Below are 25,038 nucleotides of genomic sequence, written 5' to 3' on the forward strand. Positions count from 1 at the left end.
CCACATGAGCAGCATTAGGGTTACTGACCATGGGTGTAGCTCCTGGAGAGACAGGGTATGACATAAGTGAAGAAGCCAGTGTTGGCTCTGGCTTTGGTTGCGTGGCCAAAGTTGGCAGGCCTTGAGGCAAAGGAGCCAAATGAGTAGCATGCACCTGTGCTTTGGTCACCACCTGGCTCTGCGTAGCTTGCGCATCCATCCTGGACGGTTTTGCAACAGGAGAGTGACTGCCATAGGAATAAGGCCTGTCAAGAGTGGGCCGAAGGGTGGGCCGAGTGAGACCCGTCAGAGCCACTAGAAGGACTGTAGCGCCTCCCCCTCTCTTGCCTCTTAGATTCATGTTTCTTTGAGCCATGTTTGCATTTGGTTTGTTTCTTGTGATGTCTTCTGGAGAAGGACCGCCTGTCCCTGCCCCCATGACCAGACCCAAGGGCACCATGGACGTCCAGAGAAACAGAAGATGTAATCTAGCCAAGAAATTCAGGGAACTCATCCCTGCTGGAAAAGCCCCCAATAGACTGAAGAAAGGTTGGATTATTCACCTCCTCATCTATCACACTGGGTGAGGGCAATATATTATGCTCCTGTTGCCTGAGATCCTCCAGGGCAGAATCCTCTAACTCTGAATAGTGCCTCAAGTGAGAGATAGATGGATGAGAGGCTATAGATGAGGCAGGGGAAACCATGGTAAGAAAAAAGCTGCTCTCCTCACCACTACGGTAACAAAAAAGGGCACGAAACAACGCCCCCACTGGCATGCTTCGCTAGACATTAGGAGCAAGGCCACTGCAGTTCTCCCAGGCCATTGCACACCCAATATCCATGGAAGCAATACAGTCCATAACGCACCAACCCCGCCAAAAGAGGGCGCTAGGGAGGGGCCAGGGAGTGACAATAGAGGCGATACCACTTGGAACAGAGCAGTTGCAGGATCTCGCCTCAAAAGGACCTAACAACCATGCGGGAATGGTGCTGAGCACCCAAATAAATTGGCGGTCCTGCCTGATGGTGTTTGCAGGACCCACCAACGTTCCAAGGGTAGCCGGCAAAAGGGCGCTCATACAAGTAGGCAATCCTGCCTGATGGTGTTTGCAGGACTCGTCAAAGTTGCGGAGCCAGACAGGAAAATGGTGCTAGGTGCCTGAATGGGCAGTCCTGTCTGATGGTGACTGCAGGACCCGCCAAACCCCAAGGCCAACAGATAAATGGGGCTGGTTGCCCAAAAAGTGGTCCCACCTGATGTTGTTTGTGGGGCCCTCCTTGGCTCTGATGCTGACACAAACCCTGAGCCAAACTGCGGGGATGAACTGGTGCTCAGAATGGAGCAGCAAACCTGCCTAATGCTGGAACCCGCCAAACCCTTCTCCCAGGTACCCCACAAGGGCATCTGGATACCATTAGGCAACGGGGATCTGAAAAACTTCCCCTCCATGCTGCCCTGACAAACCCAGGGGAAGGGGAAAGCGTTCAAAGAAAACTTTTTTTTAAAAATATAAAGGTTAGACAAATAGGAAGGAAGAGCAGAGGAGAGAGATCAAACTCACAAAAGAAGGCTCAGACACAGGATTTTCTCCTGAGAAGACCCTACTACACACCACCGTAGGCAGGGTAGAACTGGCGGATGGGACGACTCCTCCCCTGGAAGAGGAGGCAAAAGGCTCTAAAGACCCTGCCTATCATGTCCAGAGGGAGGCATCATCCTCTCAGTTGAATGTCCTCCAACTTAATCTGGCAAATGTCTCTTGAAACCAAGATTTCAAAAGCAATGTGGCATGGGTTTCTGCCACTCAAAAAGGAAAAAAAAAGAGATGCCCTCCTGGTCCCTGGATAGTGAGGATAACTTCCCTGACTCTGAAGGGGTAACCCTCAGGAGTTGCAGGCCAACAAAATCTGATCAGTCTCAGACAACGTGACTAATGGTCAGGGTTGGAGTTGTAATCCATCAACATTGGGGGACATCATTTTGGCTGCCCCTGGCAAAAATAATCCTTTGGATGCTCACTTGTAGAAACACATCGGTCAATATATAAAGAGCTTAACCACATCCAGTAGGCCTTTTTAACTTGCTCCTTTTAAATGGCGGAATCTCCGCAATACAAACAGCTTTTGAAACTCCACCCATGCAACACTGGAGACAGGGAGAGACGCAAGGTCCCTTGAGAATCAACAGTTATTAGGGATAACATTTCAACTATTAAATTATATTTTATTTTTTAACCAAGCTTTGTTTCATAACTATTAATTTTTTGGCTAGGAGTTGTTTAAGTAAACAAAGCTGATGCAATCAGATTTAAAAAGATGTACACAATCTCCTACCACCTAACACTGCAACCCAATATTGCAGCCATGAAGCAATATGTGTGATATCTGATCTTTTCCTTTAGAGGGCAGCATTGTATGCTGTTATTTTCTGGCTTGCGAAGAACAAATTCTAATGTTCTTCACAATATGCACGCACATAAAAATCAAAATACTTTTATGTTTAAAAAATCCATTTAAAAATTGGGTTGGTTATGAAGAAAAGAACCACTAGCACTATTCCACAAATGCGTGCATAAATGCTAGGCAAAAGTTAGCTCTGAATGTCACTACAGTTAAACAAATGAGACGTCAGACAAAACGTTACGGTGTGACGTGAGCCTGTTCGCTATTCTAGTCATCCAGCTATGTTCTCCTCCAGGATTCTCTATTCTATTTCCCCTCTACCTGCTTTTCTGTCCCCAAACCCAAAAGTCAGCCCAATAAGCACGTTCTACCCCAAATGGTCTGTTTTTGGAATCCCCCCCCCCTTCCTGGGGTTTGTTTTAAGTTTTTTGTACTTCTGCAAACTTTGAATCCCTCCCCTCACCCTTCCCAGCCTGTCAATACCTCCCTGTTGTACATTAATAGTGCTGTTTTGGCTGAGTTTGCTAGTAGTATATATGATGAAAGGGAACATGATTTTTAGTTTTCACAACAGAGTACCTACCACTTTTTTTAAAAAATGCCAAAACATACTGATATTAGAACAGAACAAAATAAACTCATACCAATCCACTGCTTATTCTGTAGAAACATTTTTTTAAAATATCCAACATGGAACACATGTATGTGTGTATGTTGTATTTCTGCAAATCTGTGTGTTTGCAGAAGTAAAAGCCCCAAAGAGAACTCATGCACACAAAGCAGCCAAAGGAGCACTGAGCGTGTCAGCAGGAATGGAATGCTGACCGACTGTGGGGTCGGGAGTGGTGGAATGGAATAGGCGGAATGCTGAGCAAGAGCACCACACACTGCAACATTTAGTTGCAGAGTTTACTCATAAAACATAGTTACAGTGCCTGGACCCGGTGAAGCAAATAAATGCTAAAACACTGGCTCACAAATTATCACTGAGGCATGCCACAACTGTCACCAGTGTTCTTCTCATCTCAACTCCATGTAATCCTCTTCACACTATTGTGTGAAGTCTGAAAGATGTATTTACCTTGGGAGGAAGGCACAGATATTTTCAAGACCCCTTTATTTAAAATCCTTGGCAAACCTGTGCAGCTCGTGTATCTTACACTGTCTTGTGTTATGGGTCAAGAGCAGACATGCAGAAACACTTGAGTTTCAAGTATGTGCAATATGGAAAGCAGCTACCAGGGCTAAAGTTCAAAAAAAAGATGTCTTGGTGTAACCCAAGAATCGCCAACCTGGCACCAGCAGGCACCAGTGGTGCCTGCAAAGCCATTCACCTCTGGGATGAACCATAATCCCCAGATTCTGCGATTTCATCTTAAAAATCTAAGTGAGAGAGGGAGGTGTGCATGAAAGTAAAGTCTGTTTGCGAGAGAAGGAGAGATGTTCTTGGGCAGAAAAAGAGGGAGATGTATATGCGAAGTGTGAAAGTGACTGAAAGAGATACATGCGTATCTGTGGTCTGTATGTGTATGAAGGGTTTATGCATGTGTGTGAGTGCAGTGTGACCACCTTATATATTTTTCCGGATACTGGGGAATGGTCCCTATTGTTATTAGTCAGCATCACCATGTGAAAAATCAATATTGTGTGATCTCGACATTCAGGACCAGAAGGACACAGCTAAATTCCTATGGTAACCCTGAGGCTGTACTGGGTAGGGTGGGGAAATTAGCAATGAGTGTACTCTCTCTAAGTTTGTGTTATGCTATGTCCCCCATGGCAGTTTGTGATTGGTGCCCACAGCACTTACTGAAATTATGAAATGTGCCCACTGGTCCAAAAAGGTTGGTGATCCCTGGTCTAACCATTTGCTTCTGCCTATACTGGGGTAGGCAATTTGGTGCCATCCAACTGTTATAGACAGCAAGTCTCATCATTCCTGACCACTGGCCATGCCGACTGTGGCTGATGGGAGTTGGGAGTCCAAAACACTTGGACAGCACCACATCGGCTAACTCTGGCCTGTACCAGAGATGCATAAATGCCAACATCTACACACATCACCTACGCATATGCCTACAAATTCTATAAAAAAACAAATAGATATTGTGATGCACAGAATATACAGGCACCATGCAACACACAGTTGGAAAACATACGATAAGACCTGAAATGTAAATATAGTCATCAATACAACACAATAGATTACCAAACCTATTTTTATCAGTAGCAAATAAAAGGCAGCACCATAATTTACTATTCAAGTAGCATGTAATTTAGTGAAATTGAAGTTTTATATTGCATTCAAGGGAAAAATATACAGTGTTTTAAGACAAACTGCTGTTGGCAGGAGTGCAGCAATATAAATTTCACACTGTGCTCTTCTTAAGTGAAACATAATGTACTTCTACAACCCAGTTTCCCAATATATTCTACTTCCTATATGCATTCACACTGAGCGCCATGTGTTCAAATATGTGTAATTTAAAAATAAAATTAAACTTGTCATTTTCATACAGACTTTGCTATTGAATTTTGTGGCAGCAAGACAGCACAAAGGAGATTTATACATTAAACCACCATTTTCAAACGCCAGCTGTTACTGTAAAAATGAACATAATGCTATTGAAGAGGAACTTGCCATTTCACCAGCCATTTACATGGCAACACAATCTGAAGAAATTTCAAAAGCAGGTTAAAATCACCCCTATAGCTCTGGCCTTTATCCAGGAAAATAGCTTAACGGTCATATGCCAGTTTGGAAACTCACTACAAAAGCACGACAGAGCCTTCCTTCAAAGCAATCCCACCATGCAAGAACTACGCCCCACCCCTGCAATAAACAGAAAAGGCTGGAGGGGACAGAAACATGCTGCTTCCCAAGTCCTAGGCAGCTATGTATAACAACAAGCAGCGATGTAAGGCTGGTATTAGTATCAGGCATGGCGTGGTAGACGTTGAGGCCCACTGGGGTTGATGCTGACATCCTGCGTGCACGAGTGTTTAACTTTAGACCCTGGCACCCAAACAGGAAGTGCTGAGCTTGGCGGCTGCAAGAGTTTATGTCCACCAACAAAGTGACATTGTGCCGGTGCCCAGAGTTGTGGGGGAACGAAGATGGTGGTGCCTGCAGTCACCTGTCTCTAATGTTTTATTTTTTAAAAAACTGCTACCACTCAATGTTGCCTGGTCCTGCACAGTAGCCTACTGAGGGGAGGGGGAATGCAGCTGCTAGACTGATGTCGGGACTTGCCAGAGTGGCACTGTCGGAGCCACCTGGGCAACTCGCCTAAGGCCCCCTCAAACCTGAGAGAAGACGAGTGGCTAGAGAAAGGCAGCCAGTGGCTTCTTTCACTGTGTGTATAATTTCTCTCTCTTCCAGCATTCTCCGCCTGTGTTCAGAATTCTTAACACAGAGCTCTCACATGGTGAGCGTAATGTGCAGAGGGCAAGCAGCTTACATAAATCATAAGGAAAATCTATACATAGGATATAGTTATATGGAATAATGAGTTAGGTAAGACTGCAACAAAATAAAGAGGATCTTAGTCATCGGCCCAGCTAAGATTAGAATCATTTTTCCTGGTTTAAAATTAGCCTTGGTAAAAGTGCCCTTAAGAGTGAGGGTTGACAATCTACCAAGCTGTCAATGTGATGTTAGGTTTACAAGAATCAGAGAAGTTCTTTATAAGCAGAATTTATGTATTTTTGTTTATAAAATGTGTACCTGTTTTTCATATGTAACCCCCCCACCCTTGGCTACACATTTGTTCCTTCGGAGGCAGTGCAACCCTGCCTGGAATAGGCAACTTCCTAATTCCCAGACAAGGAATTGTCTATCTGTCTTGGTCAGGATTCAGCTTCCGCTTATTGGTCCTCATCCATCCTATCACTGTGTTCAGATACCAGTCCAGGGCATGCACAGTCTCTTCTGACACAGATGATTCAAAGAAACAGAGTTGGGTATCATCAGTGTACTAATGGCACTTCTCTCCAAATCTCCTAACGAGTGCGCCAATAGCTGCATATAGATGAATAGCCCTTGGGGGCAGAATGGATTCCTATGGAACCTCACGGTTTATATGCCATGGAGCAGGGGTGTAGTCACTCAATCTACCCTCTGCAAATGACCTTGTACTTATGATGGCATAATGTGGGGGGTTTCAATACAAAACTAGCTAGCTTCACTATAGCAAAATACAATTTAATCCACTTGACCCACCAATAATGTAACCTAGTCTAGCAGGCAGGGGCAGGGTCTAGTTCTCTTTTCATTACCTATTAATAAAATCTACAAGCTTTTACCTACCATCTCTTTATAATCTGCCAAGCATTTATCAGTGAAGTGTGATTTTTATAGTGAGGTTTAAGATTTAATATGGCTAGGTAAATACACATCTAACAGCTTATTTGCCTGATTATTCTGATTACAAAGATTTTTATATGGGAGCAACAGTAGATAACAACCTTAGTTAAAACCGTTCTCTCTTACCATGAGAATTATCAACACTGCACAGCAACCAGAGAAATAGAATGGATTGCACAACAAAACAGCCGTTAATGGCAGCTTTCGCAGGCAATACCCTTCTAAAGAGTATACAAAATTGCTTATAATGGGGACTACAAGTTAAACTTTAATGTATCTCATTTACAAGAAAGAATTTGAAGTCACAGACATCAGCTATTTTGCGTATGTTCTCACAATTGCATGATACCATAGTATCCGGAATAAGGTTGCTTGGTTAGGAGACCACTTATACATGGCATATTAAAGCAATTAGTCTTGTTCAGTTGTTTAGAAGATTTGGTTAGCCAAGAGGTTTAAATAGGATAATCATGGGAAAGTACACAATTTAAATAAATGCAGACCTGGGCAGCTAGCTTTTGGTGACATCACAAATATAAAGTAAAACAAAACTTGCAAGAAGAGCCATATTAGAATTGCAGAGAAGTTTAATTACCTTCAGTGATTTTGCCAACCGGACATGATTATCGTAAACTACAACATCCACTGACAGTTGTTTTAGTTGACAGATGAGAACACTATCCCCTTCAAGGTCATCTTCTTTAACGAGCACCTTCCAAGAGGGGAAAGGACATTTTGTGCCATCCCACACCTGTCGTGAAACAAAGCATCATTCCCCCTTTAAAAATTGGCAATATAAGATTGTACAAATTTATTATTCCAGATGAAATGTGGAATTCTAAGAACATTTGCTAAAACGTTTGACTAAAGCCAATTCTATTATAATCTACAGCACCTCTGCATCTTCAGAGTCATAAAGACCAAGAATCCAAATACATGAAATATAGGACATAAGCCCGCCAGGTGCTAATGTGAACATTGTGCCTGCCCAAGGACCAAAATGTGTGCACATAGACTTAAAGTGCTTCCGTGCACATGTGGGAAATTTCCCTTTGTTCATCTTCTGATTGTAGGCCCTGGGCAGTTCCCGAGGATCTTCTTTCATGATCCAAGGTGGTCCTACAGGAAAGAGGGGTCATGGTGGTGGTGAGAAGTCCCAGGGAACACATGGAAGCAAACATATGGCCCTGTGAATCTCATCCTGAAAAGGAAGCCTAAGTGGTAACTAGAACATGCAGGAAAAAAACGGGGGGAAAGTATTTCAAACTATTTTTTAAATCTTGCTACTGATAATAGTAGTTTTTAATAAGTTCCATTTTCAAAGGAAAGGGAAGGTTATTATCTCACTGAGCATTACAATATTTCAATTTACCAGTTCAAGCAAAGTACAATAGGACTATCCAGCACTGTGATGGGAATGAACCGACATAAGCTTTTAATCACATTACCTTTAGTTTGTGAAAAATTAACTAATCAGGTTTCACGGGTTGCTCTCCCCTGCCCCCCTTTATTACCTCTTTGAGATACCATTAGTATTTATAAATTTTCTGCTGTTTGTTCCATAGCAGTTCACTTGGAACAAGCAGCTGCTTGTTTGATCTCCTTTCTATTTTTTCCACATTCACTAGAATGGTAACTTGTTTCAGAATAAAAACATCTGTGCACACAAATGGTATAAAACTCTAATAGCAATCTAAATAGTTCCTCTGTTAACAATGCAGCATTTGGGACATGACAGCTTTTAGTTTTAAGAGCCCAGCAATGTATTCCTTTCCTATTAATAATTAAGGTGTCCTTGCTTTGGTGAACCCAGGTGTGCAGAAGTATGTAACTTGTTTTAACACACACACCCCAAAACCCCCCCGAAGAGCTCAGTGAAGACTGAGCGTTCAAGAGCCTCAGAATGTTGAGGGTCAGTTGGAAAAGAAAAACAGAAAACTGAGAGGGTGGGTGGGTGAATTGGTCTAATCAAATACCTTACACACAACTTTAGGGAGGACTATAGCTTAGTGGCAGACCATATGCATTCCAAGCCGAAGATCCTAGGTTCAACCCTTGGCATCTCTAGATAGCACTGAGAAGACTCCCTGACTGAAACTGCCAATCAGGGTAGACAATACTGAGCTAGATGGACTCACTATAAGGCAGCTTATTTATTTTTATTTTATTTGTTAAATTTCTATACTGCCCGACTAGCATAGCTCTCTGGGCGGTGTACAACAAAGAAATAATACAACATATAAATATACACAGTATATAAGTAGCCAAACAATAATAATAAACAAACTAATGAAAACATATCAATAAATATACAATTAAGCAATCCCCACACACTTCACAACAGTGTCTAACAAAAATATGCTGTAGTCCAAATAACAGCAAAAATGAATCTCCAAAATTAAATCTTGACCCCAAAAACAACTAAAAAACAACTAACCCCAGTAGTCTATAGACATCCCAAGCAGCAGGTTCACGCGCACATACACACACACGGTCTCTGGCCCCTTCAGCAGTTGCTGCTTTTGTAGCTGGAGAGAGACAGGGCCCCACCCTTCCAGGCCAGGTGGAAATCAGCCGGAAATGCAGGGAGCAGGTCTTGCAGAAACTCACACAGGTAGATGGTCTGTGGCCCCTTCAGCAGTTGCTGCTTTTGTAGCTGGAGAGAGACAGCTTCATATGTCCCTATGTAAGGCATGGTTGGCTGGCTGAATAGGAGCATTCCAGGGGTGGGAAACCTTTTTGTTACCCAAGGGTCAGATGAAGAACTGGCCCACCCTCTGTGAAATATTTTTGACAGGTGAGGAGGAGCCACCCATTTATCCATTGTTTGACGCTATTATGATGTCAGGTGACAACTTCGAAAGAGGCTTGCTGTCAGAGCCAATCAGCTGATTGGCACCGACAGCAAGCCCCTTTGAAGTTGTGCGGTATGGATTCGAACCATGGCAGCAAATGTACATTTTTCCTTTACAATGATATCAGGGATGGAGCACATGGACGAAACATGGCTTTGCAGACCAAATTAGGACCACTGGCCATAGGTTCTCCATTGCTGCCTCAGCGGATAAGAAGGCGCTGCAACATTTTCTTACATGTCCCACTTGTGGTCAGCTGAATCTCCATGCTCTTTCCCTACTCTGTCACTCTGCTCCTTGCCAAACCCTCCCCAAATTATTTGAATATATGAACTTGGAAGTTAAATATGCAAAATGCAGCACATACGTACAAATTTATCTCACCAATCTAATCACAGTGTTTGAATTTCAAGATTAGGATTCAAGAGCTCTAGCAGTACAAAGTAAGATTCGTCTGGTTCTTGGCAGCGTTGATGAAATAAGGAGAAGAGAGAAAGCCTATTGTGCATTGAATATGGCGCACTGTCTCAATACTAACATGCAACAGCTTGTGCATTAAAACATTACTGAGGGTGTGGGGAGAGCAGCGTACCTTGAGGAGATAGGAAGATCCATCCACTTTTGCTTTCCCTACTAGCTGGCAAGTGAGATCAAAAAACACAGGTGGCTGGATGCCACACAATTTTGCTGCCAGTGCAGAGTTTGAAAGATTAGTTGCCACCCAAACGCGCAAGTCTTCGACTGTTTTTTTGTCTTCATCTGTAAATGTGAATAATTTGCTAGATGTTCGGGGAACCACTGGTGCTCCTACAGTGCCATCAAATGTAAGGGATGCAAACCCACTATTGGTAATCCCTTGCAACTGGCCACCGAATTCTTTGATCTAGAAAACAAGGACAAAAAGGCAATACCGAAAAGGAAAAATAAGTGTACTAGTTTTTGAACTCATCCAAAAAAAGACAATATATAGCATATCTATCCTATACATCTGAAGAGATCACAAATTACAAAATGAAACAAACGTAATGGCTTAAGGAAACAATCAAATGCCAGTCAATTATTTGAATTCATTGTTTTATAACATGCATGAACTTGAAAAGGCTGACTCTCGACATTCAACAGATGGGACTGACAAGGGTGAGGGTGATGGGGTGTATCGACTGGAATCCAACCATACAAGCCAGAGGTTAATCTCAACCGTAAAATGAACACATATGACCCTAATTAAAAACACTGTTATCTTATTTGGTGTGGAGCTCTTGCCATTTCTTCAAGATCCAGACACATGGCATGGGCTACTTAGGAGAAATAAAAAGATCCTTTGCCAGGCAGTACAGAATGCTAGGATGAGCTGGCCCCAAGCAGATGAGTGCCAACACAAAGGGCTAGCCAGACTTCAGAAGGTGGGTATTCCTGAATTAAACATGAACAATAAACATTTGTTCAGAACATTTTAATTTTGCAACTTGATGCTAAAACAACAACAAAGCATCAAAGGTGTTACTTGAGGAAACACAGCAGTTTCAAAATTAAATACAGTACTTCCTAGGCAAAATAAACTTTCTCCCCTACTCCCAATCTCTGACGTAGTAAAAAAAAATCAGCTTCTCTAACAAATACCATGAAGCTGTGATAAATAGGTAGCTTTCGGATCTTCAGTTGACTTCAGCAACATATTCTGTTACAGCTCAGGAGTGCATACTAACCAAGGAGAAGCAAAGTCTTATTTCATCAGCTTTACATATTTATTTGTGACAATCAGGTTTCAAATACATTGCCATGTACTGTACTTTGTCTCCTTCCAATGATTCCCCCTTGCTGCCTCATGTTTTGAACTGTTTCCCCAGCGTAGTGCCACATCTCTCTCAAAATTCTTGTCAAATGTCAAAACTCACACCTTTGGCACAATCCCCTATGGAAATTAATAAGCATGTTATAAGAAGGGCTGCAAGTCAGTGGTAGAGCATCTGCTGCGTATGCAGAAGGTCCCCGGCTCAATCCCCGGCATCTCCAAGTAGGGCTGAGAGAGACCCCTCTGAAATCTTGAAGAGCTGCTGCCAGTCAGTGAAGACCATACTGAGCTAGATGGACCAACAGTCTGCCTCAATGTACAGCAGTGTAAGAAATTTCTTAGTTACATTCTTAAAATTAGAAAGGAGGAACACAGGTTCAGGCTCGACAGTTAACACCCCAGCAGTGACACTTCTGAAGTCCTTACCCCACCCCACAGATCAGGCAAACATAATTCTCTTCTGATCCAAGAAGGAACACCAAATTGGTTTTAGGTTTTACTTCATTTTCTCAGACCATAATTTTAGCATTTATTTTCTTTTTACACCAATTTCTTTTTATAGTGCCAATTTAATCTTAGGGTCTGGGTCCAATAAAATTTCAAAATTACTTCAGCTGAACATAAAAAATACATTGTACTGCAGGTGTGGTACATTTAGCCCTCCAGACAATGCTGAACTACAACTCCCATCAACCCCTGGAAACATGGCCAATGGCCAAGGATGAAGGGAGTTTTAGATCAGCAATATCTAAAAGGCCAAAGGTTCCTCACACCTGTTTTACTGGTATCACATTCCAACAACACTGTCTAACACAAAAGCGTATGGGGTTACAACTGGATCCCACAATGTTAATTTGAATTTCTCACTGGAAAATCCTGGAGAATACAGAAGAGGTAAAATATGAAGCTCATAATAGAAAACAAAACAGAAACCAAAAATGTCTTGACAAAATACTGGGCTCATAGTAAGTAAAGGGGCTGAATGTAATCAATACCCCCCCCAATACAGCACATGGAGAAATCAGTGCTGCAAATGTGCTCTAGTATAGAAGGGCCAGAACTCAGTGGTGGAGCATCTGCCTTGCCTGCAGAAGGTCACAGGTTCAAGCCCCAGCATCTCCAGGAAGGGCTGGGAGAGACCTCTGCCTGAAACCCCAGAGAGCTGCTACCAGTCAGTTTTGACAATACTGAGCTAGATGAACCAATGGGTCTGACTCAGTATAAGGCAGCTTCCTATGTTCCTAGCATGAACACATGAACTACATGACACCACCTCCATTACTTATGCTTTATGAACACACTTAAAACAAAGGAGGAAAACTGAATGACAGGATACCAGCTTTACATGCAGATGGCCCCAGCATTAATCCTTGGCATATCTCCAGGTAGGGGCTGGAAAAGATTCTTATCTGAAACCATGCAAAGCTGTTGTCAGTCAGTGTGGACAGTACTGAGCTAGATGGACCAACGACCTCACTTGGTATAAGGCAGCTTCCTATGTTGCTACTGTAAAGTATTTGCTAGAATTTTCTAATGTGCAGGAACAACTCTCATAGTCAAATCAGGGCAACCAAAACAGTATAACTAAGATGGGCTTTTAAAAAAATAAATAAATCGTAAAACATTACAAAATATATGCCCTAGAAGACAACGTACACTTATTATTTTTCACACAAAGAAAAATGTTATGAATAAATTGGATGCAACTTTATAATGAGATTAGGATTAACATATTTAAATCTATATATCTGAAAACTATATAGCACTCCAATTTATGCACCTTTAAAACACAGTATTTTACTCTAATTACAATTAATTGTCTTAATTTCATTTATGATCATGCAGGAGTACTTAAAATCCTCTCCTTTTATAAACTTTATATATTCTCATTTTATCATAATTGAATTTTTTGCAAGAGAATGTGTGATAATAGGATAAGAAGATATTCTATTACAGAAAAAGTTTTGGAAGTACATGAATTAACTGAAATAATGGGTGCACATTCCACATGTAACTTTCAAGCACTGAAAAGCAGGAAAATTATAATAATTTAGGCAGCTTAAAACTATAATGTTTAAGTAGCTTAATTAAACTTTTACTATTCTAAATTTGCTTGCCAGTTGAACCCTGACCATAGCTAAATTGGATTCTCAGATAAATGGCTGCAAGTTACTTACCCAACTGTAAGATCCCTGAAGTGACCAAAGCCACACATTCAGAAACATAGGAGAGCGCTGGCAAATGCTTTTATTTTCTCCACATACTCTTAATGGAACAAATACATTCCTTGAGGTAATGCGTGGATCACTATTTATTTTGTAAAAAGATTGCTGCCAGCAGATTTCTTATAAAGAATACGCACATGCGAATAGGAATAGCAACTTGATAAAAAAGTCAAATTTGCACAGAGACTTCACTGTTCCATTGTGCCTTAAAGCATATCACAGCTTCTAAAACAGGACACCAATAATGATGCCCGATATTTTCACTCTGATTTCAAGTTTTGTGTGTTTCCTTCCACTTGAGGAACAGTAAAAAATTGTGGGTCTTCCCGTTCCTTCCTCTTGCGGCTCCAAGAAGTACTGGGAGGGGGGTACTGAATATTGTGGGCTGTGTCTTATAGGGCTGCAGGGGGTGAGAAGATTGACCAAAATCAGGCGGAGAAACCTTATGCTCAGCTGGCACAGCCCACAATGTGTATTACTTCTCTGACCAACTGGACAAGCTTTTCAGCGGGTAAGAAGAGAAAGCTCTGTTGTACCAGCTGCCTTCTGCTTCCACAGTGTTGGATACAACCCTCTAGGGCAGAAGCGGGAAACCTCAGGCCTAGGTCCAGGCCTTCCAGTTTGGCTCCCCTGATTGCCCCCAGGCCAGACCTTCTTTACTTGTGTCTGGCTGGAATGCGTCTTTAAACTGGGATAATGCTCATCTGGAAGGAGGATGAAAGACAGGGGTGTGTGTTTGTGTAAGTCTCTGATTTATGCATGGCTGGGATGCAATCTAATGTACCAAGGTAAGAGTTACATCCATTGCTCTGCCCACTTTTGCATCTGGTCCCACTCAGCAGCCCCTGGAAGGTTGCCCATAAAAGAATGTGTCCTTGGGCTGAAAAAAATCATCCACCTGCTGCTCTAGGATGCTCAAGACTGAAAAATCCATCATAAAGAGGGACTCTGTGGAGGGGAAACACACACTTAGCATACACCAAAACCTTAATTGCTGTACGGAAAGCATGATTTGCGGATCTCAACCTTACTTCTTTTGGATGGGTGTCCACATCAGTAACAAATAGGACATTTGCCTTTAGGAGGGTTTTGACAGGCTCTCTGTATTTCAATGAAAGAGGAAGTGTTGCTGACTGCAACTTGGCACCCACTGCCTGGAGTCAAGGAAGCCTGGAAAACTTGGCTCAGGATTTCACTAATGGAGATGAGCATGGTGGATCTAAGGAGAACAGAAGTTCTGCATTCTACAGAAATTTCGTAAAGGGATAGATTTATCTTAAGAGCCCTGAAGAGACTTAGGGTGCCATCCTAACTCTGTCGCCTGAAAATACTCAACAGAGCAGTGGGGCCACTACCACATCCTCAGCCCTGCCAGTCACAGTGGCTGGGTCAGAAGCCTGGAGCTGGTGCAATGTTCAGGCCTGATGCCATCAAACGGCAGGAGCAGGGGCAGTTCAGGATCCAGCGCAACCCAAGCCAGCTCAGCTCTTTCCTGGAGCAGGCTTTTTGCTGACTGCTCTTAGCAGGAAGCTACCAGTGGCATTTCCACCTGCCCGCCTGTTCAGCAGGCAGAAGGGGGAGCTGCGAACTGCTGGAGTGACACTGTTGACACTCTGCAGGTGGAAGTCGGGAGGGCTGTGCAGAGGAACACTTGCACCCAATCCAACCCACCACCCCAGTGCAAAGTGGGTTTCGGTTGCATCTGGGAGTATCAATTTGAGCAAAGGGGGACTGATGTCTGAACACACATGCACAGGTTGTACTGAAAACTCTACTCTGCAACCACTCCAGCTGCAAAAATGTCAACACTGGATGAATAAATGTTAAACAGTGGGGAAAGACTGAGAAGAGTTACGAGGTTCTGGGACTGTGGAAGATCTGCCCAGATAACAGCAGGAAAAAAGGGCTCTACTAATGAAGGAGGAAAGGTGGGGCAGAGCAGACCAGTGGCCAAGAAAAGGGGCAGCTGAAGATAATCTCTAGATGAATTTTGTGAAGGTCTGTACTTCTTTAACGAGGTAAAATCTTTTATAGAGAAAAGCCTGGAAAGGGAATGCTCAACAGGAACAACAGGTAACCTGCGACGGTCTTTGAACAATTGTAACAGACCACACAAAAATGCACATGACAGGACTTTACTCAAAGGCTCTTCTAATGAGGCTTCAGCATAGCTGGGCTCAAGAACTACAGGGAAATTTCTCTTTACTGACAACCATACAGGAAAGAGACACATGCCTCTTTCTCTCCCATGAGCAACAGTGGTCTACACATGGAAGTCTATCTCACCAAGGTGAAGAATGGACAGTTTTGTTTACTTCGAGTGCCCTTCAGCTCAGCTTCCTCCCCACAATTAATGGTAAATACAGTAAAATTACCTTTATTCTGTGAAACCGAACAATGTCACCATTTTTGTAGATTTTTGGAAGTGCATCTCTGTTTGCATTAAAAAGTGAGCATATCAGCTTGGTGTTCGATTGGTCCACAATGGTTATCACTGAACAATAATCTGTAAAGGATAAAACATAGATGTGAAAAAGAGAACACCAGCTTGCCAAAGATATGAATTAATACACAAAGGATCATATTCTCTCTATATATAGTGACTAGATTATAGGATTCCACATGACTTTAGGAAAACACAATTTCCTGAGGAGAGCTGCAAGTCAGAAATTTTACATCTACCTCCATTAAAAAAAATAATCATGAGTTCTCAGTCATCTGTGACACATAGACAGATGTGAACCGGACTGAGACTGCTATAAAATTACTAACAGGAAACTTTAACTTTGAAGAGGAAGCTGTTTTTTTGTTGTTGTTTTGAAGTATTCAAAGGTCCAATAGCAAGCAGAATGGTCAGCCACCCTATTATCAACCAACACTGACATTGCCACTCTGTTCTCAGAAGAATGATGGTGTAGCGTGCAGAAACGAAGTCTAATTTTCATTCAGTATTTCTCTGTTTTGTCGCATCTGCTTTACGTTTTAACCTCTACTGGAAAAGTCTGCAGAGCTAATAAATGTCAGTTGTGTGATCAGCCTTGCTCTTACTTAAACAGCTTAAACAATCAGATTGAAAGGAAAAGTGGCTAAAGCCATTTCCCACCCACACAGAGGACGAAGAGCAAGAAGCAACAGACTGTAAACATTAGACAGAAGTTGCAAATAAAAAACCCAACTTAATTGGAAACACCCAATGACTGCGATTATGAACTAGCAGCACCCAAATCTAGAACACGTTTGAAGTACAAGGTCGTTGATGCACATTTTCAGCCCCCTTAAGGCGGCCAGTAAGAAGCCACATGTATATTCTGTGAATTATTAAATAAATAAATAAATACAATTTATATCCCACCCTTCCACCCAAAGAAGCCCAGGGTGACAAACACATCAGTGATAAAACTATACAATTAATGATAAAATAAGGCCTATTTCAAAAATCTAAAAGCACATTATAACATTTATATCCCACCTTTCCCCCAAGGAGCTCAAGGTGATATACATGGTTCTCCCCTTCCCCATTTTATTCTTACAACAGCCCTGGGAGGTGGGTTAGGCTGAGAGATAGTGACTGGACCAAGATTACCCAGTGATCTTCATAGCAGAGTGGAGGTTTGAACCCTGATCTCTCAGGTTCTAGTCCAATACTCTAACCAGTACACCACACTGGAACTAATGGCCAGTTTATATTAGCCTAAGCTACCTGTTACCAAAACTGGACAACCTCTCCCCTCCCCCACATGATCTCTTTAATACAACTGCTCACTCACACTGCCGCCAAATTGGTTACATATATTGAGGATTGCATGGGTAGAATTAACAATGGATTTCTGCAAGTTTGGTAGACTCTGTTGTGTTTCATCAGCACTCCCTGTTGTGTCAGCTCTTATCGGCAACTCATGCCCAAGCTATGGTACTTATTTCCAGAGGATGTTGTGGATCAGAACAATGCTGTTTTCTGGTACACATCAGGACTAGACACTTCTACAGAGGCTACACCACACTGAAAGCTATGACATTCAGAAGGATCAAAAAATTGAAAAAATCGTAAGACATAGTGAAATATCAAAGGATAATCTATTTTTTAAATTCTGTAATAGTGTTGAGTATCAATGCCAATTTTGATACTCAGGACATGATCTTGAAAAATAGTGAATTTCCAATGCAAAGGACAAATATGTTCTGTTTATAGGTGTTAGGAAAAAATAGATAGCAAATGACAGGCAGAAAAAACATAGCATTTGGTCTAACACACAATCATGGTTCAATGTAATTTGCTAGATTTGCCCATCAGAGTGGAAATCATTTACATTTTTAGATTAAATAGTGCTAATTTGATTTTAACACATAACAGATGAAAACTTAAACTCCCTGTTAGGCATTAAAAACAATACTGAGCAATTCACCTTTACTGTATGATTAAGTGCAAATTGCCTTGGAGTTTTATTGTAAGGCCTTGCTAGTGTTTCCAAGACAAGCCTTTAATTAAAGAAGCCTTGAATATAACAGTATATCGTATCTGTTATAAATACTTAAACATGATTTTCTGACACTGTTGCAGAATGCCCTCTTTAGATTATGGTTTAAATTAGTTAACTTTGAAGCAGAAATGACATGTTCAACAAACAGTTGGGGAATTGTCCCAGTCAGATGTTTTAAACCAATAGCTGAGGATACAGAACTATTCTTAGTTAACCAAGTTATAAAGATGATTTTCAAGATACTTTCAATGTAATGCCAGGCGCCTCTCATGATCTCTATCTATGACATTTCAGAAGAGTCCCAGTACTGCACCCTTAATGGAATGAATCAGAATAAGCTCGGCTTTCAGAGATACTGTATAGGTGAACATGATTGTAGCAAATAGCAAAGTCCTGAAAAGCAGCTGTAAGTCACACCTCTGTCACTATGGACCTCCTACAGAACAGTAGAAGAACAGCTAACATCTGCTGATACAAGCAAGACTGCATCATAGACTTGTAAAAGGAACTAGGAGACAGTTCTAACTTATTTGTGAGCAACCCTTTAAAACGCCAATTGCAGCATGGGCTGATTTTCATTGTCATCATGGCTGGGGAGGGATCCTCCCCATGTGCTGCAGTCCCGATGAACATAATCTGCTGTCCAATTAAACAAACGAGACACAGTGATGGCCAGCAACGCCTTTAGCCTCATGTCTAGTAATAGAGGTGTGTCTACAATTTCCAGCAAAAGATGTGGCAAGACCCCATCCATTGCTATCACTAGTTGCAAGAAGCTTGCTTAGCATGTAGCATTTTGAAAAGAGCAACCTGCATTCTGCATATTCTAACAATTCAGTTTCGCGCAATAAGGGCATCATCCAAAGCACTTGTTCCATCAGTGCAAGGCATTATGCATGCACAACAGAATTTCCCCCTCCTGTCCCTGTGCACTCCCCAAGTCTTCTCCAGAAGGTTGACAGATTTAGAGGTCAAGCAGGGGAAATGCTGTTGTGCAAGTGTAAATCCTCGTGCTAATGGAACAAGTGACTTAGCTCTAGTTTGGATAAAAGCTAATGAGAGCAGTCGCCCCACGGGAATGGGAAGGCCTGCCCAGAGCTTGCTGTTTATAGGTCTGCTTTGATACCACAACACTGAAAATTCTGTGTGCTTTAAAACTCTGGTTATAAAGAACAATTTGAACAGGTTATCCTACTAAAGTAAATGTCCATGGCTACAGCCCTATACCCATGTACCTGGGAGAAAGTTCCACTAAATTCAAGGGAACTTACTTCTGAGTAGCCCTGCGTAAGATTTATTTATTAAGGTTTCTTACCCACCCTTTACCATAAGGTCCTAGGTGTGTCACAACAATAAAATATACCAGAATAAAAACAAATAAAACAATTATAAAACTAAAAAGTGTAAACACAATTAAAAACATATTGAAAATATATTCCATATACAAAAACAGTTAAAAATAGTTCCAATGCAGATGCAGACTGGGATAAAGATGTCCACTTAAAAGGCTTGTTGAAAGAGGAAGGTCTTTAGTAGGTGACAAAGACAAGAGAGACAGCACCTGTCTAATATGTAATGGTAGGGAATTCCAAAGGGTGAGTGCCACACATTAAAGGACCGATTCAGTTATTGTACAGAAAGGTCCTCCCGATAAGATGGGTGAGATGTTCTTTCAGGTATCCTGGTCTCAAGCTGTATAGGGCTTTGTACACCAATATAGCAACTTGAACTTAGCTCAGAAACTAATTGGCAGCCAGTGCAATTCTTTCAACAGTGGCATAACATAGTGGTGGTATCCTGGCCCAGTGAGCAGTCGAGATGTCACTTTTTGCACTAGCTTCAACTTCCGGGCCAACTTCAAGGGCAGCCCCACACTGTAATCATCCAACTCTTACAATAATCCAATCTGGAGTTTATCAGCATATGAATGAAAATGGTCAGGGCTATTCCGGTCCAGAAATGGTCATAGTTGTCCCAAAGTTGGTAAAAGGAATTTTGAGCCACTTAGACCTACTCTAGTGACAAAGATGGATCATGAAGCACCCCCAGACTACTAACCTGCTCCTTCAGGGGGAGTCCAACTCTACCCAAAATTGCATTGTAAAGTTCTTAAATTCCAGTAATTTTTTTTTTTTTTACTTACTGAAGAATTTAAAATACAACATTTAATTTTTTTTTTAATTTTCAGCTGGGGCAGGCAATGTGTTTAATAAAAAAAGTACTTTATAACTATTTAACTACTTCAGAAGTTGTTACAGAAGGAGGTCTAATTATCTTTACTAAAGCACAGTTAACTAGCAACTTAAAAACTTTACAAGTAGTATAGATAAACTACTTCTAAAATAATGACTAGTGTGAAGAAATTACTTTTCAGTCATTAAAGTTTTCTCAAAGAAATAATCCTGAGAAATATGGCCTAATAAGCATGATGCTGTAAATTAGCCAATCGTTTAACTTTGTGAAATGATAATCAAATAGCATAAAATGACATTAGTTTTGAAGAGGTGGTAATTTTTCCATTGGCTTCAAAACTATTTTCATGAAGAGATATCACTATTTTTTTCCCTGTGGCTGGAACCTGCTGTTTGGAAATGGGGATAAAGTTGAGGACTTTTTAATTTCCATTTTTGTGAAATTAATGAGAACTTTAATTTGATAACTATGGAATTATGGAACAATCTCCCTATGGAGGTACGCCTGGCGCCAACATTATTATCTTTTCAATGCCAGGTAAAAACATTCCTTTTCTCCCAGGCATTTTAATAATTTTAATTCTAATTTTTAACAATATTTTAACATCTCAATTTATTTTTAGCATTTTAGTATGCTAGTATATTTGTATTTTAGTGTGTTTAAATTGTTCTATAAGTGGTTTTAATTGTATTTTGATGTCTTGCTTGTTGTGAACCGCCCAGAGAGCTTCGGCTATGGGGCGGTATAGAAATTTAATAAATAAATAAATAATAATAAATAAATTAAAGTACAGTATTTATTTATTACATTTATATACCGCCCCATAGCTGAAGCTCTCTGGGCAGTTTACAGCAATTAAGTCTGCCGTAGAGGAGGTGTAAAAAGCAGATAGGAAAAATACATTTTGATTTCTCTATATGCATTTCTAAACAGCTTAATATTAGATAGATAGATAGTTTATTACAACCATATGGTCAGCAAAGCTTAATATTAAAAAAAAATCTTTAAGTGGTATTTGTTATGTGCCTTCAAGTTGATCACGACTTATGGTGACCCTATGAATCAGAGACCTCTAATAGCATATGTCGTGAATCACCCTGTTCAGATCTTGTAAGTTTAAGTGGTATATACTATGTACAATATAAAAATATCCATTAAAACAAAAATTTTGGGGCACCACCCTGTGATATTTTGTAGGCTGTGCTGCCACAAATAGGATTTCTCCAGATGATCTACGTAATCTTACAGGTCTCTACAGAAGCAGGAGGTCTTTCAGATAACCTGGTACCAAGTTGTTCAGGGCTCTATGTGTGAACACCAAGACCTTGAATATAGCCTGGTAGCTAACTGACAGCCACTGCTGTTCTCTTCCCTCAACACAGGTGTAATACGTGCACATCCAGGTGCTCCACCCAACAATTCTATCCTACTTGCAGCTTCCAGACCAGGCCCAAGGGAAGCCCCACACAGAACGTATTACAGTAGTCCAATAGTGACAATAACAACCTCATCAAAATCTGACAGCTGAAAAGTTCTAAGGTAACTCAAATTTAATTTTCATATTTTCAAAATTAGAAAAAAATATTGGCTGCTTAAATTTACAGCTCTACGGGGTTATCTCAGTTCAAGCAAGCAATACCGTACACACAGTGTAAAACACTGATGAAATATGAGATCACACACTGCTTAAGGACAGAGGTTCTGCCAGTTCAACAGTGCAAAACTAATGCTAATACATCCTCATGGATTATCAGAGCCTGCCATTGAAGTACAACCAATGCTTATAAAAATCCACGGTACCATAATAACATGTTGGGCAGAATGCTTTTCTCCAAGGTGACTTTCTTTCTACGGCCTGAAGGCTGTTCCTAGCACTCTATTGCAAATATAAACTTTAAACAAAGTGCCTGTATGGCTCACAGACCTGAAACTGAATTAAAAAACCCCACAAATTTATATTGTTCTCAAACTTTTAACTGTTGGTTAAAAAATTTGTCTTGAGTGGTATGTGCTGTTTTATACTGTACTGTTATTTGTATACCAAAAATGAAATAAAACATTTTTGGGGTGGGGGAGAAGAACCTGTCTCATGATTTTGCATATAGGGAGTTAGCCTGACAGAGGTACTTGATCATACCAGTTGGTTGGAATATTAAGATGATATGAAGGGTTTTGGTACTGTTATCAATTTTCTAGAACTCTTATTGCACATTAAATGGTACTGACTCCCCCTTCTATGATGATATGCTGAATGTTAAAAGTATCTTGACCCATACCAAATTACTGCAATTTAAAGGGAAAGTAAGCAAAATATACTAACAGCAGTCCGCTTCACTTAGAGTGCAATCCTATATATCTCTACTCAGAAGAATGTTCAATTATGTTCAATGGAGCTTACTCCCAGGTAAATGGGTACAGGATTGCAGCCTGAATGGAAAAGTGCCTTCATACGTGTGGAGGAAAATCTGATCCACTGCCTTGTTACAGAAATTTGATGCATTGGCTATGTGCTTGATGCTTGCATATAGAGCTCTTTACAATGTGTAATATGAACATAATACAGTTTACTTAATTACTTTATTTTACTATCAGGGGTTGGCAGCCTTTGGGGACCAAGGGACACATTTAGAATTTTGAGGGCTTGCTGAGGGTACCAGTCACAAAATGGCTGCCATGGGGTACACAAAATGTGTGTGTGTGTGAGGGAGGCAGGGAGAAAGAGTACAGGCACTGCTGGGTGGAGCAATATGGAGCTACTATGCAAGCTTCCCTAAGATCCTCCATGGCACAGAGTGGTAAGTGGCGGTAACGCATCCGAAGCTCTGCTCAAGCCGGAGTTCAATTCCAATGGAAGGAGTGTGATGTTCCTGTATTAATGTATATATGGTAAGTGCTGTTTGTATAGAAGATATGTGGTAAGTGGAATGAAAGAGGAAGGGGGAGTAAATGAGCAGTAGAATGCTGGATGATTGGCTGAGTGTTTGGATGGCTGAGAGTATAAATGGAAGGATGACAGTTGAATCTGGGTGGACGTGAGTGGGTTGTTTTGGTGGAGTTTGGAGGTGGGTGTGAGTTGGTGTATGTCAGGAGAGTGTGGAGAAAGAGGGAGGTGGAGTTCGGATTAGTAATAAGTCAAATATCACAGTAATAGATGAAACCATAAGCTTGTAGATCATTATCAAAGTTATCTTGTTATTAATGTTATTTAATAAATACTATTTTGGTTTACCGAAGGCCTGATCCTTGGCTGGGGTTTCACAGACCAGAAGGGAGGGTAAGGTAATAACCAAGGCTGAAGGGAAACAGTAACAAATGGTGGCAGCGGTGAAGAGGAGAAGATAACATTATAAGTATCCAGAGCAACCCCGAGTTATGAGTTATCTGCATTGATACAAGGGGGTTGAGAACAGCATAGGCACGCAGTCACGAATGTAACCGGATAGAGAGACTCAGGCAAGGTCTCTGGGAACATTGGTTGTAGAACGTGACTGGTGGTGCTGCCTAGCAGGGGGATCTATTGAGATCTGTGCTAGAGCGGAGAGAGAAACCATAAAAAAGGACAGTCCGGACTGGTGGAGTCCCTGGTGGTGCCTAGTGAAAGGCAGTAGCCACGAGCAGGTAGGAACCTGACAGGGAGAGCCAGGGAAGGGCGTCACAAGGAGGAAGTCAAATCTCCAGTAAAAGGGGTAGAGGTCCACTCAGCCTTCAATCCATCCATGGTCGGTAAAATGAGTACCCGGCCTATGCTGGGGGGTAAAGAAAGGCCGGGGATGGAACTGGTAATCCCACCCCATATATACGGTCTGCCTAACGTCACAAGACATCACCCTAAGAGTCGGAAACAACTCGCACTATAAGTGCAGGGACACCTTCACCTTCATGCAAGCTTCCCAAGTGGGTCACTGCTGTTTACTGGGGTGGGAATGGGGGGAAACAGTGGGATGGGCAAGGTGGTGAGAGGTTGGAGAGGTGCAAATGCACCGGCAGGAGGCCCAGATTGGCTCTGCTAGTGTATTTGCACCATGCTAACTTCCCATCGCCTCACCCTCCTGGTACGCAATAGCAAACCACCTACTGGGAAATCATCAGATCAGGCCCAGCCCCTCCGGTGAGCCACTTCTGATGTACCTATTTTTACCAATCAATCAGAGAGAAGTGAGTGTTCATCTCTATTATTTATCTCAGCTTTCTGCTTGGGTCACTGAAACCCTTTTATTTAGAGCTGTACACTTTGTACACATAACAGGTGTGGAGTTCCAGGTTATACATTGGTGACTTAGCTTAATGGAGTTAGGTTAGCTGATTTTGTAATAAGTTTGCAAACGTATGACACCATGAAATAATGCAACTGTATGACTTTTGTTTCAGAATAGCAAAAAACATTGGCATGATACCAAGCAGCAAGTTGTAACACCTGACAAAATTTGAAAGTCTGAGCAACATGAATTCACATGCATTTTTTTAAGTGTCCTCCACACTTGAGAGCACATAACACACTACTTAATAGCTACTATGAGCTTGCTTGGCTTAACAGCAAAAAAGGTAACAGGGAAATGTTAAACCCACAGCAGTAGTTGGATCCACAGCTACTTCTGTGTCATTAGAGACCCTAGCCTGCATCCAATTGCCATTTCATGGGTTACATTTTCTATCATCAGCTGTAAAGTCTTCAGATATCTTAATAGGGGTTTGCTAGGCTTAAATTTCCATTTGATATCTTCAGATGAGAAGTGCCCTTTCTTCA

At 41.5% G+C, this 25,038-nt stretch overlaps 1 protein-coding gene across 1 annotated transcript in view; it reads right to left on the reverse strand.

Annotated features, from left to right (window-relative positions):
• POT1 (protection of telomeres 1) overlaps positions 1-25,038 on the reverse strand; it is a 93,372-nt gene that overhangs the window by 38,151 nt on the left and 30,183 nt on the right. Inside the window, exons 7-9 of the mRNA XM_061640174.1 lie at positions 15,999-16,129; positions 10,199-10,489; positions 7,347-7,502 (exon numbers count right to left, since the gene is read on the reverse strand). Coding sequence (XP_061496158.1) covers positions 7,347-7,502; positions 10,199-10,489; positions 15,999-16,129 — 578 coding nt within the window. The remainder of the gene's footprint in view (positions 1-7,346; positions 7,503-10,198; positions 10,490-15,998; positions 16,130-25,038) is intronic.

The sequence above is a fragment of the Rhineura floridana genome, chromosome 8 (genome assembly GCF_030035675.1).
Source record: "Rhineura floridana isolate rRhiFlo1 chromosome 8, rRhiFlo1.hap2, whole genome shotgun sequence".
In the NCBI taxonomy this organism is placed as follows: Eukaryota; Metazoa; Chordata; class Lepidosauria; order Squamata; family Rhineuridae; genus Rhineura; species Rhineura floridana.